Source organism: Salvelinus fontinalis, chromosome 31 (genome assembly GCF_029448725.1).
Source record: "Salvelinus fontinalis isolate EN_2023a chromosome 31, ASM2944872v1, whole genome shotgun sequence".
Taxonomy (NCBI): Eukaryota; Metazoa; Chordata; class Actinopteri; order Salmoniformes; family Salmonidae; genus Salvelinus; species Salvelinus fontinalis.
This window is the reverse complement of record NC_074695.1, coordinates 32,761,524-32,774,226: the sequence shown is the minus strand read 5'-3', so window position 1 is coordinate 32,774,226 and position 12,703 is coordinate 32,761,524. Positions and strand designations below refer to the sequence as shown.

At 41.1% G+C, this 12,703-nt stretch overlaps 1 protein-coding gene across 12 annotated transcripts in view; it reads right to left on the bottom strand.

The window, feature by feature from the left end:
- Positions 1 to 12,703, bottom strand: part of usp19 (ubiquitin specific peptidase 19) — a 37,277-nt gene that overhangs the window by 20,317 nt on the left and 4,257 nt on the right. For 9 of the 12 annotated variants that reach the window (XM_055892258.1, XM_055892260.1, XM_055892262.1 and 6 more), the window contains exons 3-9: positions 4,415 to 4,543; positions 2,543 to 2,679; positions 1,830 to 2,354; positions 1,374 to 1,710; positions 990 to 1,149; positions 817 to 888; positions 591 to 706 (exon numbers count right to left, since the gene is read on the bottom strand). In XM_055892258.1, the coding sequence (XP_055748233.1) occupies positions 591 to 706; positions 817 to 888; positions 990 to 1,149; positions 1,374 to 1,710; positions 1,830 to 2,354; positions 2,543 to 2,679; positions 4,415 to 4,543 (1,476 nt within the window). Of the gene's footprint in view, positions 1 to 590; positions 707 to 816; positions 889 to 989; positions 1,150 to 1,373; positions 1,711 to 1,829; positions 2,355 to 2,542; positions 2,680 to 4,414; positions 4,544 to 5,032; positions 5,258 to 12,703 lie in introns of those variants that run through there. The other 3 variants (XM_055892259.1, XM_055892265.1, XM_055892267.1) reach the window with 2 other exon arrangements.

Here is a 12,703-nt window from a genome sequence, read left to right as displayed (position 1 = left end):
AAACAAAGGTTTCTGTACCAAATATTAACTTCTGCTTTTCTGATGTATCAAATACTTATGTCATGCAATAAAATGCAAATTAATTACTTAAAAATCATACAATGTGATTTTCTGGATTTTTGTTTTAGATTCCGTCTCTCACAGTTGAAGTGTACTTATGATAAAAATTACAGACCTGTACATGCTTTGTAAGTAGGAAAACCTGCAAAATCGGCAGTGTATCAAATACTTGTTCTCCCCACTGTATCTATATAAAGTCCACACACAAATCCTGGTATCAACCCTCCCACGTAATTCACATGCTTACAGACATATCAGGATTAGCCTTAATGGTTTACGAGAACATTGGTTCAACTGAAAACGTATCCGTGTGCTTTCCAAAACAGCGATATAAAGTAAGTCAGTGAATACATTTGTGTGGAAGTAATTTTGTAGCAACAAAGTACTGTAAGTCAGTGAATAAATGTGTGTGGAAGTAACTGTGTGTAATGTTTATAAGGGATGCTATATTTCAAACTGTGTGATAGCTAGTGTAATAGATGTGTGTATAGTGGTTGCAGTGTGCAGTAGAAGCCAGGCAGCAGGAAGACCTTGTGTAGCGGGGGCTTCTAGGCCCCCCCAGCGCTGGCTGTGTCTCTTCTTCAGAGTGATGTCTATACGGGACGGGGTGAAGGAGTACGTAGACTGCTCAGGCTGGATGAGGTTCCTGCAACATTGGATCACTGCTTGTGAAAGTCATGATCTCATTCAGTGCCAAGGGCCCAATTCACATATCAATAGAAACTCCACACACCAAGTTCAAATTCAAAGTCTTACCTGAGTTTGACTTGCCACTTAAAAACTGTATTCACTCCACAGTCCGCATGAAGGCGCAAGAAAATTGCATCGCTGTTAGAAAGGGAAGATAATTCAGTAAACCAGAAATACCACTAAAATCCCATTAAGTTTGCAAAGGCCACCGAGGTGAAAAGTCAGAAGGACCAAGTTACCTGGTCTGGAAGAGGAGGGTGAAGTCCTGTTCCCTGAAGATCACCCTGGCCGTCTCTCTGCAGATGCTCTTCATGTAAACGTTGACCACCATTAGGTCTGTGCCTTTCTCGTACGAGTCGTTCTTCACAAAATTGAGGTTCACCATTGGCTCTGGAACTGCTAAAAGATAACCGCAGGCAGGCTAAGTTTCAGATCACTTCGGACCTCAAACCTCAGTGCAGTGTCTATCCTCACTGCAACTGCTCTGTCCATTAAACTTACAAACCACAGTTCTATAGTCATCTTCTGCCTAGAGCTATCCTGAGAAATTAATGACGTGAGAAAAAGCACATTTCAATCATATTTCTGAAATATCAGTGGCCTTTTGACCCCAGTCTACTGACCTTCCTCCAGCTGCTTAATCTCCAGAGGTTCCTCTTTAGACTGGTCCTTCTTCTCCTCCTCTGTACTGCTGGTGAACTCAGCCTGCTTGCTTGGTGTTGCAGTCACAGGCTCCCCTGATCCTGACTGCTGGGTTGGTGTTAGAGTGGCCTGGTCAGCCTCATCCTTGGACTTCCTCAATACCGTAGAGGACTCGGTCCTCTCAGCCTCCCCTTGCCGCTCTGTTCCGTTTGTGGAGTTTTCAGCCTTGTGGCTGCTCACAGCACTGGACACAGTGGCTGACGGTGTGCGTTCCTCTCCTGCCCGAGCCTTGAAATCAGACTCTGGGGCCTTCTCCAGCTGAAACAAGAATGGGCTTTACAAATCAGATCGAGAGCAGCAGATAATCAAACACATTTGAACCCACACAGTACTCTGTGCCTGGTGAGATGCTACAGTCTAGAGAAATGGGGACTCACCTGAACTTTCATCTCCTGCTTTGTGTGGCTGACGGCTATCTCGTGTGTTGTACACTCATGACCGTTGCCTAGCCTCTCAGCACGATTGTCACCAGCTGTATACGTCTGGGGGTCCCGGTCAGTGGGAGTAGGGGTGTGCGGTTTCCCATTGGCTGTGGACTTGGGGTGTGTATCCCTGGGTGTCTGTGAAGTAGGGTCCTTGGAGGCCTTGGGGGGACGGACAGTGCGCTTGGCACTAGGCTCCTGAGGCAGGTCCCCTTTACTGAGAGGTTTGGTCTGCCCCTCTTCTGCAGCCTTCACCCCAGATTCTGGTCTGTCTGCTGCTGGTTTGTTCTTCATGGTGCGTTTGACACCTCGCTCAACTTTGCCATGTCTCTGTTCACTCTGTGCAGGCGGCTGGGTGGACAGTTTGGGCTTGTCTGCCGTCTCTGGGACAGATTTCTCAGGCTTTACCACAGGCGGCGGTTTCTGCTCTTTGCCGTTCTTGGCCTGTACATTCACAGGCTCCTTCTCCTTTTTAGTTTGCTACAGGGAGAAGAGACAAAATGGTTTTTTTCTACGCATTTCTTTTGAAATTGTGTTGAAACCGTCGCAAGGGATAGGCAATAGGCACATTTAAGGTTGGCAGTTGATGCTTTTCAATGAAAGAACCATAAAGCTAAACGACAGGAAGGAGACAGGAAGGAGGCAGGGAGGGCAGCAGGCAGACTCACCTTAAGGGAGGGCCAGGAGTGAAAGGGGATCTTCTTGTGCATGACCAAAAGCAGGAAGCCGCACTTCTCTTTGTACTGCACTTTGCTGCAGGAGCCCTCAATCTCCTCATACAGGTGACAGTCCCACTGGCGCCCATCTGAAGAGAAAGCAGTGGGCCATCAGACTTGTGCTAATGCTGCACGTTCACAGTGAAAGACTAATGCCACACAAGCACACGCAGCTCAAAGACACACACACACACACACACGTAAAAACACTAACAAAATCATTCAAACACCATCTTAGCACACCCCATTCGTGTTTTTCCTATTTTGTTGCATTACAACCTGTAATTTAAAGGGATTTTCATTTGGATTTCATGTAATGGACATACACAAAATAGTCCAAATTGGTGACGTGAAATTTAAAGAAATAACAAATAAAAAATAAAAAATGAAACAAATTTAAACAGAAAAGTGGTGGGTGCATATGTATTCACGCCTTTGCTATGAAGCCCGTAAATAAGGTCTGGTGCAACCAATTACCTTCAGAAGTGACATAATTTGTTTAATAAAGTCCACCTGTGTGCAATCTAAGTGTCACATGATCTGTCACATGATCTCAGTATCTATACACCTGTTCTGAAAGGCCCCAGAGTCTGAAACACCACTAAACAAGGGGAACCACCAAGCAAGTGGCACCATGAAGACCAAGGAGCTCTACAAACTGGTCAGGGACAAAGTTGTGGAGAAGTACAGATCAGGGTTGGGTTATAAAAAAATATCCGAAACGTTGAACATCTCACATCAGCCATTATTTTAAAAAATGGAAAGAATATGGCACCACCAAAATTCACGGACCAGGCAAGGACGGCATTAATCAGAGAGGAAACAATGAGCCCAAAGATAGTATCTGTTCATAGGACCGCTTTAAGCCGTACTGGGCTTTACGGTAGTGGCCAGAAAAAAGCCATTGCTTCAAGAGAAAATTAAGCAAACACGTTTGGTGTTCGCCAAAAGGCATGTGGGAGACTCCCCAAACATATGGAAGAAGGTACTCTGGTCAGATGAAACCAAAAATTTGCTTTTTGGCCATCAAGGAAAATGCTATGTCTGGCGCAAAGCCAACACCTCTCATTACCCCGAGAACACCTTCCCCATGGTGGTGGCAGAATCATTCTGTGGGGATGTTTTTCCATCGGCAAGGACTGGGAAACTGGTCAGAATTTAAGGAATGATGGATGGCGCTAAATACAGGGAAATTCTGTTTCAGTCTTTCACAGATTTGAGACTGGGATGGAGGTTCACCTTCCAGCAGGACAATGACCCTAAGCATACTGCTAAAGCAACACTTGGTTTAAGGGGAAACATTTAAAATGACTTTGAAGCCCAGACCTCAATCCAATTGAGAATCTGTGGTATGACTTAAAGATTGCTGTACACAAGCGGAACCCATCCAACTTGAAGGAGCTGGAGCAGTTTTGAAGAATGGGCAAAAATCCCAGTTGCTAGATGTGCCAAGCTTATAGAGACATACCCTAAGAGACTTGTAGCTGTAATTGCTGCAAAAGGTAGCTCTACAAAGTATTGACTTTGAGGGGGTGAATAGTTATGCATGCTCAAGTTGTTTTTTGGTCTTATTTCTTGTTTGTTTCACAATAAAAAATATTTTGCATCTTCAAAGTGGTAGGCATGTTGTGTAAATCAAATGATACAATCCCCACAAAAATCTATTTAAAATTTCAGGTTGTAAGGCAACAAAATATGAAAAATGCCAAGGGGGTGAATACTTTTGCAAGCCACTTTCTTACATGTACAATCGTCACGTACACTTAAGCAGAAGACATGTAGGCGGCCTAGTTAGTTTCAGATGTGTGTAGCTTGTTATCTCACCTGGGAAGCAGGCCTGACAGTCTGTGTCAGTGAAGGTAGTGGTGACGTCCTCCACACTCTGAACCCCCTCTCCACAGCGCAGCCTCACTGTCACCTCATTCGCATTCTGCTTCCAGTCCACAAACACATCTACACAGCACCGAGCAGACAGAAAAATCTGTCAGAGGAATAATTGTACACTCAGCATATCACAGAGAGCACCTTCAAAATAGATTCTGTAAGAAGAACAGCATGTGCTGTGACTGTGTGGCAAGTAAACAAACCAACGCAAGTCAGCCTACAATGTCTACAACAGATGAACAGACTACATCGATACCTTTAGTATTACCACTAGATAAAGATCAAAGTCATTTATTCATCAGAGAAAAGACTTCTAAATATACTGCATCTACACAAGAGACAGATCTACAGAAATGCACACAACACTGAATCAACTTCTTTGGACAATATAGGCCTTAGACAAAGAGGAACCTACTACTAAATAGTAAACTTAGCCCCCAATGACAGCTGGTCAAAACACTCAAAATAAGATTAGAATAATCATCTTTCTGGCAACAACAAACCGGAATCAGAAATCACAACAAACATTGACAATGCCTCGGCTAGTCTACACTGTACCTTTCGTCATAGCGAAGCTAGAGTGCCGTCGGTCATGCATGTGCCATGTATGAGTTCAATTCAGTCCAAGGTGCTCACGTTCACCACTACTACAGACTATGCCTTGTTTATTCTCCCTCTCTATGGCTCTCACACACCTCTCTCTCCCTCACGCTCTCTCACACACAGCTGCTGTAAATAAAAAGGTCACAGGCAACACCAAACCCTCTACAGCTGGGCTCCTAGTCGGGTTGTATTCCATGTGACAGCCTCTCCCTAAACCCTGCTACGGTCCACTATGATATCACTGTAGCGTTGACATTTTTTGTTCTAATTTGAACTGCCAACCCACTTTACCAATAGGCTAGTCTGTGGTGTCATTTGTATTTTCTATAAAATTGTTGAATGGCCTGTCACTTATTATCAGGGCCTGTCTACCAGCCACAGTGGTAGCTAGATTTTTTTTTTACAAGGCAAAATTGTATTTCTCAAACTATATAAAAAAAATACAAATTAAAAAATTAAAAAGGAGGAGCAGGCTTAGTAACATTTTTAAAACAAGGAATGTATTTCTAGTAAAAAGTTATGGTATATTGCTCAATTTTATATTTTATGATCCGAGTCTATTAGCCAAAATATCAGACGACAAAAATGTTCAGGCGCCCCTTTAAGGTTACCATGATACCGGGGCCACTCCGGCAGTGTAGCCACCTTAGCGACTTTGTGGCTACATTTAGATAGTTTTAGACCCCTCCAGCGACTTTTATTGGTATATGATTCTAGCGACAAATTCAGCTACTTTCAGCAGACCCGGAGCCAGACCGAATCTACCAATCTGCGTGGCAGTTATGAAGCACTAGCCCTGCCATATGAACACACTGTGATCCATTCATTGGTGGCTAAAGAAATTAGCATATAACCCAGAGATACGCTTACTGCTACATTGGCCTATAGGCTATAACTTCCATAATCAACTAAGTAAAATACATAAGTCAAAAGCCGACATAAAAAATATAAAAAATAACCTGAAATAAAACAGTTACATTTTCCGCCTGTCTACCTCCCTTTCCATCGGTCTTGACTTAAGCTATTGCTAGTGAAGTTCAACATTGTATTAAATCATCACAGGGTCCGGCCCAAAGCGGTGCGAACAAACTTCCAACATTGTATGAACTAACCTATTCCAGGTCCTCAAAGTTTCCTGCGCCAGTGAGCTCAGGACAGAAAGCTGTTTTATGATATTTCCACTGGATATGTGCGATCATCAGATCATGATATTCTGCTATTTACATTTAACATTTCAGTCATTTAGCAGATGCTCTTATCCAGAGCAACTTACAGTAGTGAGGTCATACATTTATACTTTTTTCATACTGGTACCCCGTGGGAATCGAACCCACAACCTTGGCGTTGCAAGTGCCATGCTCTACCAACTGAGCAACACGAGGCACACCGAAGCTTGGTGATTATTGAGGCCGGAAGTGTTGGCAAGATTTTCCAAATTCTGAGAAACTATCATGAGCAGTAGATGTAAAAAAAAAATAATAATAATAATAAAAAAAGACTTGACCTGTGTGAAAAAAATGAGTGGTATACGTGCTGAGTTAATACAACCAGAAATAAGATATTGCCAAACGGGCACATTACTACATATGCATGCATTCCGGAGACGCACCCACCTCCCCTTCTTGATGCAACATTTTAAATTATACTCAAAACATTACCTTCACACATATTTTAGACGCTTTTCACTGGACAGCTACAACTCAATCAGCTATACCTCTTGCCACACACACCACCCAAATTGGGGACTTCCTAAACACACTTGTGATTTGAAACAATCCACATATATTTATTTTTTTAAAGAAGCTAACAATCCTCTGTGGCTAAATCATGCTCTCTGGTGAAGTATTTTGAATGATTTTATTTAGACAGGAGCAATTATACACAAAATAATATGCAACTTCTGATGGCATTGAAGAATACACCACATCAGTCACTGGCTTCATCAATAAGTGCATCTATGACGTTGTCCCCACAGTGACCGTACGTACATACCCCAACCAGAAGCCATGGATTACAGGCAACATCCGCACTGAGCTAAAGGGTAGAGCTGCTGCTTTCAAGGAGCGGGCTTCTTAACTTCTCTAGGGTAGGGGGCAGCATTTGCAATTTTGGATGAAAAGCATGCCCAAATTAAACTGCCTGCTTCTCGGGCCCAGAAGATATGATATGCATATAACTGGTAGATTTTGATAGAAAACACTCTAAAGTTTCCAAAACTGTTAAAATAGTGTCTGAGTATAACAGAACTGATTTGGCAGGCGAAATCCTGAGAAAAATCCATTCGGGAAGTCTTTTTTTTGTTTGTTGGTTTTGTAGTTTTATATTCAATGCCATTACAGTATCCATTGACTTAGGACTCAAATTGCAGTTCCTATGCCTTCCACTAAATGTCAACAGTCTTTAGAAATTGTTTCAGGCTTGTATTCTGAAAAATAAGGACATAAGAGCAGTCTGAATGAGTGGACCCTAAAGTGTCACAGAGCTTTTTCATGCACGCGACCAAGAGAGTTGTCCGGTTGAAATATTATAGATTATTTAGGCTAAAAACAACCTGAGGATTGAATATAAACATTGTTTGACATGTTTCTATGAACTTTACGGATACAATTTGGATTTTGTGTCTGCCTATTTTGACTGCGTTTGAGCCTGTGGATTACTGAAGAAAACGCACAAACAAAACTGAAGTTTTTGGATATAAAGAGACTTTTTCGAACAAAAGGAACATTTATTCTAGTACAAGACACACAGCTGAGGAAACAAAAGTACAGCAGCTTTTGCCTATGTATTGTGTTTGAAAGTAAGATGTGAGTGCTGATGTTGTGAGGTCATGCATGGTCACCGGCCGTTTATGTTGCTGCTCTCTGCTTAATGCTAAAGATTTGTAATCCTAGCTGGTGTAAGGCCGGCCACAGGGAAACATGCCTTGTCAAGGTCACAAGAGCGGCTGTGCTTCTCTGGTCAGCTCTCTCCAACCAGAACACGAGCCCAATCAATTCAGAGGGCCGGCCAGCATGAGTCTCTACGTACCCACACAGTGTCCTCCTCTATTGCCTTATCTAGCTACAGGCAATTCCACGGAAACGGAATTACGCTGAGACGCAAAGTCATTTTACTTGAAAATGTATGCCAAGAAACTCCCAGATGTTTTCAAAGTTTAACAAACCATTACAACTCTATGCACAATTGCTACTTTGAACAATTTACACAGTACGGTCTAAAACACTGCATCTCTGTGCTGGAGGCGTCACTACAGACCCTGGTTCGATTCCAGGTTGTATCACAACCGGCTGTGATTGGGAGAACCATAGGGCGGCGCACAATTGGCCCAGCGTCGTTAGGGTTTGGCCGGGGTAGGCAGTCATTGTAAATAAGTATTTGTTCTTAACTGATTTGCCTAGTTAAATAAAACATATATATATTTACTGGAAAAACTGTGCATATAAAATTGTAAAATCTCCCTCAGTTTTATTGTTACTAAGCTTTTGTAATTGCACAGTTCTACCTGTAAAAGTGTTTACATAAAGTGTTCAGTGGAAATTGTTAAATACGGCTGCATTGGACTTTTTATCTCAATTTTAAATCATTTCTGGGTGAAACTTAACTTCTTGACGCTAGAGGCCAGATTTTTTTCTTTTATTTTTATTTAAAAAATAAAAGTAACATTTTTTTACATAACGTTCCCACGGTAAACGGACTATTTCTCGGCCCAGATCGTAGAATGTGCATATAATTTACAGATTAGGATAGAAAACACTCCAAAGTTTCCAAAACTGTCAAAATATTGTCTGTGAGTATAACAAAACTGATTCTGCAGGTGAAAACCTGAGGAAATCCAACCCGGAAGTGCTTTTTTATTTTTTTTATCCCTGTTTCATTGCCTGCCCCTCTTCCATTTAAAGGGGTATCAACCAGATTCCTTTCCCAATGGCTTCCTCTGGCTGTGACCAGGATTTAGACAGTTTCAGGCTTTTATTTTGAAAAATGAGTGAGATTTTTCAAAACGAGTCAGGTGTCCTTTGATTAGTTCCTGCGCGCGAGAGGGGTAGCTCGACATTTTCTGTCTCTCTTTTATTGAATAGGTTACCGTCCGGTTGAACTATTATCAATTATGCATGTTAAAAACAACCTAAAGATTGATTATAAAAAAACGTTTGACATGTTTCTACGAACATTACGGATACTTTTTGGAATTTGCGCAACCCAAATGGCGTTTTTTTGTTATAAAACTAATATTTATCGAAAAAAAATAACATTTATTGTGTAACTGGGAGTCTCGTGAGTACAAACATCCGAAGATTATCAAAGGTAAGTGATTCATTTTATTGCTTTTCTGACTTTCGTGACCAAGCTAATTTAACATGGCGTTCCGCCAGCGGAACTCCTCCCACATTCCACTGAAAAGGCAGAGCGCGAAATTCAAAATATATATTTTTGAAATATTTAACTTTCACACATTAACAAGTCCAATACAGCAAATGAAAGGTACACATCTTGTGAATCCAACCAACATGTCCGAATTTTAAAATGTTTTACAGCGAAAACACCACGTATATTTATGTTAGCTCACCACCAAATACAAAAAAGGACAGACATTTTTCACAGCACAGGTAGCATGCACAAAGCCAACCTAACTAACCGAGAACCAACAAAACTAACCAACAAACAACTTCATCAGATGACAGTCTTATAACATGTTATTCAATAAATCTATGTTTTGTTCGAAAAATGTGCATATTTGAGCTATAAATCAGTTTTACATTGCAGCTACCATCACAGCTACCGTCAGAAATGGCACCGAAGCAGCCAGAGTAATTACAGACACCAACGTCAATTACCTAAATACTCATAAAACATTTCTGAAAAATACATAGTGTACAGCAAATGAAAGACAGGCATCTTGTGATTCAAGCCAATATTTCCGATTTATTAAGTGTTTTACAGCGAAAACACAATATAGCGTTATATTAGCTTACCACAATAGCCAGAAACACAAGCCATTCCCCAGTAGCAAAGGTTAGCGATCGTAACAAACCAGCAAAAGATATATAATTTTTGACTAACCTTGATATGCTTCATCAGATGACAGTCCTATAACATCAGGTTATACATACACTTATGTTTTGTTCGAAAATTTGCATATTTAGAGCTGAAATCAGTGGTTATACATTGTGCTAACGTAGCTACTTTTTCCCACAACGTCCGGATATTTTTCTGACACTTTTTCTAACACACATATTCTGACCAAATAGCTATTCATAAACATAACTAAAAAATACATGTTGTATAGGAAATGATAGATACACTAGCTCTTAATGCAATCGCCGTGTTAGAATTCTAAAAATAACTTCATTACGACATAAGGCTTACGTTATGGCTAGCGAGTGCCCAAAACCTGGGCGCAAAACTAATAGTACACAGTTCAACAGATATATGAAATGGCATTATAAAATGGGTCCTACTTTTGCTGATCTTCCATCAGAATGTTGTACAAGAGGTCCTTTGTCAAGAACAATCGTTGTTTGGATTTAGAACATCCTTTTCCCCTCTTGAATTAGCAAGCGCACTAGCCAAGTGGCTCGAAGCTCTCCTTCCTGAACAAAGGCACACAACGCAACACGCCTAACGTCCCGAATAAATTTCAATAGTCTAATAAAACTATATTGAAAAAACATACTTTACGATGATATTGTCACATGTATCAAATAAAATCAAAGCCGGAGATAGTAGTCGTCTATAACGAAAGCTTTTCAGAAGGCAATTCCAGGTCCAACCTCGCGCTTTCCAAAAAAACAGGAAATGGGTGACACGTCATTCCAAGAGGATTTATTCCATCTCAGACCAAGATAAACACTCCCTTTCTTCTCTCACTGCCTCTTGACATCAAGGGGAAGGTGTATGACGTGCATGTATACTAATACGTATCATGCCCATTTATAGGCAGGACCTAGAACAGAGCATCGATTTCAGATTTTCCACTTCCTTGTCAGGAAGTTTGTGCCAAATGAGTTCTGTTTTACTCACAGATATAATTCAAACGGTTTTAGAAACTAGAGAGTGTTTTCTATCCAATAGTAATAATAATATGCATATTGTACGAGCAAGAATTGAGTACGAGGCCGTTTAAATTGGGCACGATTTTCCCCCAAAGTGAAAACAGCGCCCTCTGTCCTCAACAGGTTAAGGCGAACTGTTCTAGCATTGACTGATACACTCACAAATGCTTGGATTGCTTTCACTGTAAACGCATATTTTCAAAATCTGACACGATGGGTGGATTAACAACAACCTAAGCTGTGTTTTGGTATATTTCACTTGTGATTCCATGATTATAAATATTTGTAGTATTATTTTTGAATTTGGCGCTCTGCAATTCAGTGGTTGTTTAGGAAAATGATCCCGTAACGGGATCCGTAGCATCAAGTTTAAGTACCTTATTGCGATTGTTTTTAATAAAAATTGTAAATAATATATATTTAAAAAATGGCTTGGCAAAGAGCAATTTATCAAGCAAGAATTTAGCTAGCATTGTCTGAGTGGGGAAAACTGAAAACTAGCTGTTATTGGCAGAGAGGTTTAGAACTATCTTATTGGTCTATTAACTAATTTACCACCTGGTAATGTCACCAGGCAGGCCAAAACTCCATCCAACCAAAACAGGCTGAAATTCACAATGTCTTTTCAAACAACTATAACACTGAAAGGGCATTTTCATCAATTTCACAGTATTATTCCAACCTCATTGTGTTTTAATATATATAAAAAACACAGGTAAATCATGTTTTTGACTGCACTGGGCATTTAAAAATAGTAGTTTTGCTCTTTTGAAATCAATATTTTTTGGTTTGGCTTACATGATGATGTGAAAAATCATGTATAAAAGCAACATATACCATTATCACCGCTCCCGAGTATACTACTCGCCAATGTCCAGTCTCTTGACAACAAGGTAGACAAAATCCGAGCAAGGGTTGCCTTCCAGAGACACATCAGAGATTGTAACATTCTCTGTTTCACAGAAACATGGCTCACTCGGGACACGTTATCAGAGTCGGTACAGCCACCCGGTTTCTTCATGCATCGCGCCGACAGAAACAAACATCACTCTGGTAAGAAGGGCGGGGGTGTATGCCTTATGATTAACGAGTCGTGGTGTAATCATGACAACATACAGGAACTCAAGTCCTTTTGTTCACCTGACCTAGAGTTCCTTACAATCAAATGCCGACGGCATTATCTACCAAGAGCATTATCTTTGATTATAATCACAGCAGTGTATATCCCCCCCACCCCCCCCAAGCAGACACCTTGTCAGGCCTGAAATAACTTCATTGGACTCTATGTAAACTGGAAACCACATATCCTAAGGGTGCATTTATTGTAGCTGGGGATTTTAACAAGGCTAATCTGAAAACAAGGCTCCCTCCCTAATTTTTATCAGCATATCGAATGCACGACCCGGGCTGGCAGCATTCTGGATCATTGCTACTCTAACTTCCGCGATGCATACAAAGCCATCCCTCGCCCTCCTTTCGGCAAATCTGACCACGACTCCATGTTGTTGCTCCCAGCCTAGACAGAAACTATAACAGGAAACGCCCGTGCTCAAGTCTGTTCAAAGCTGGTACG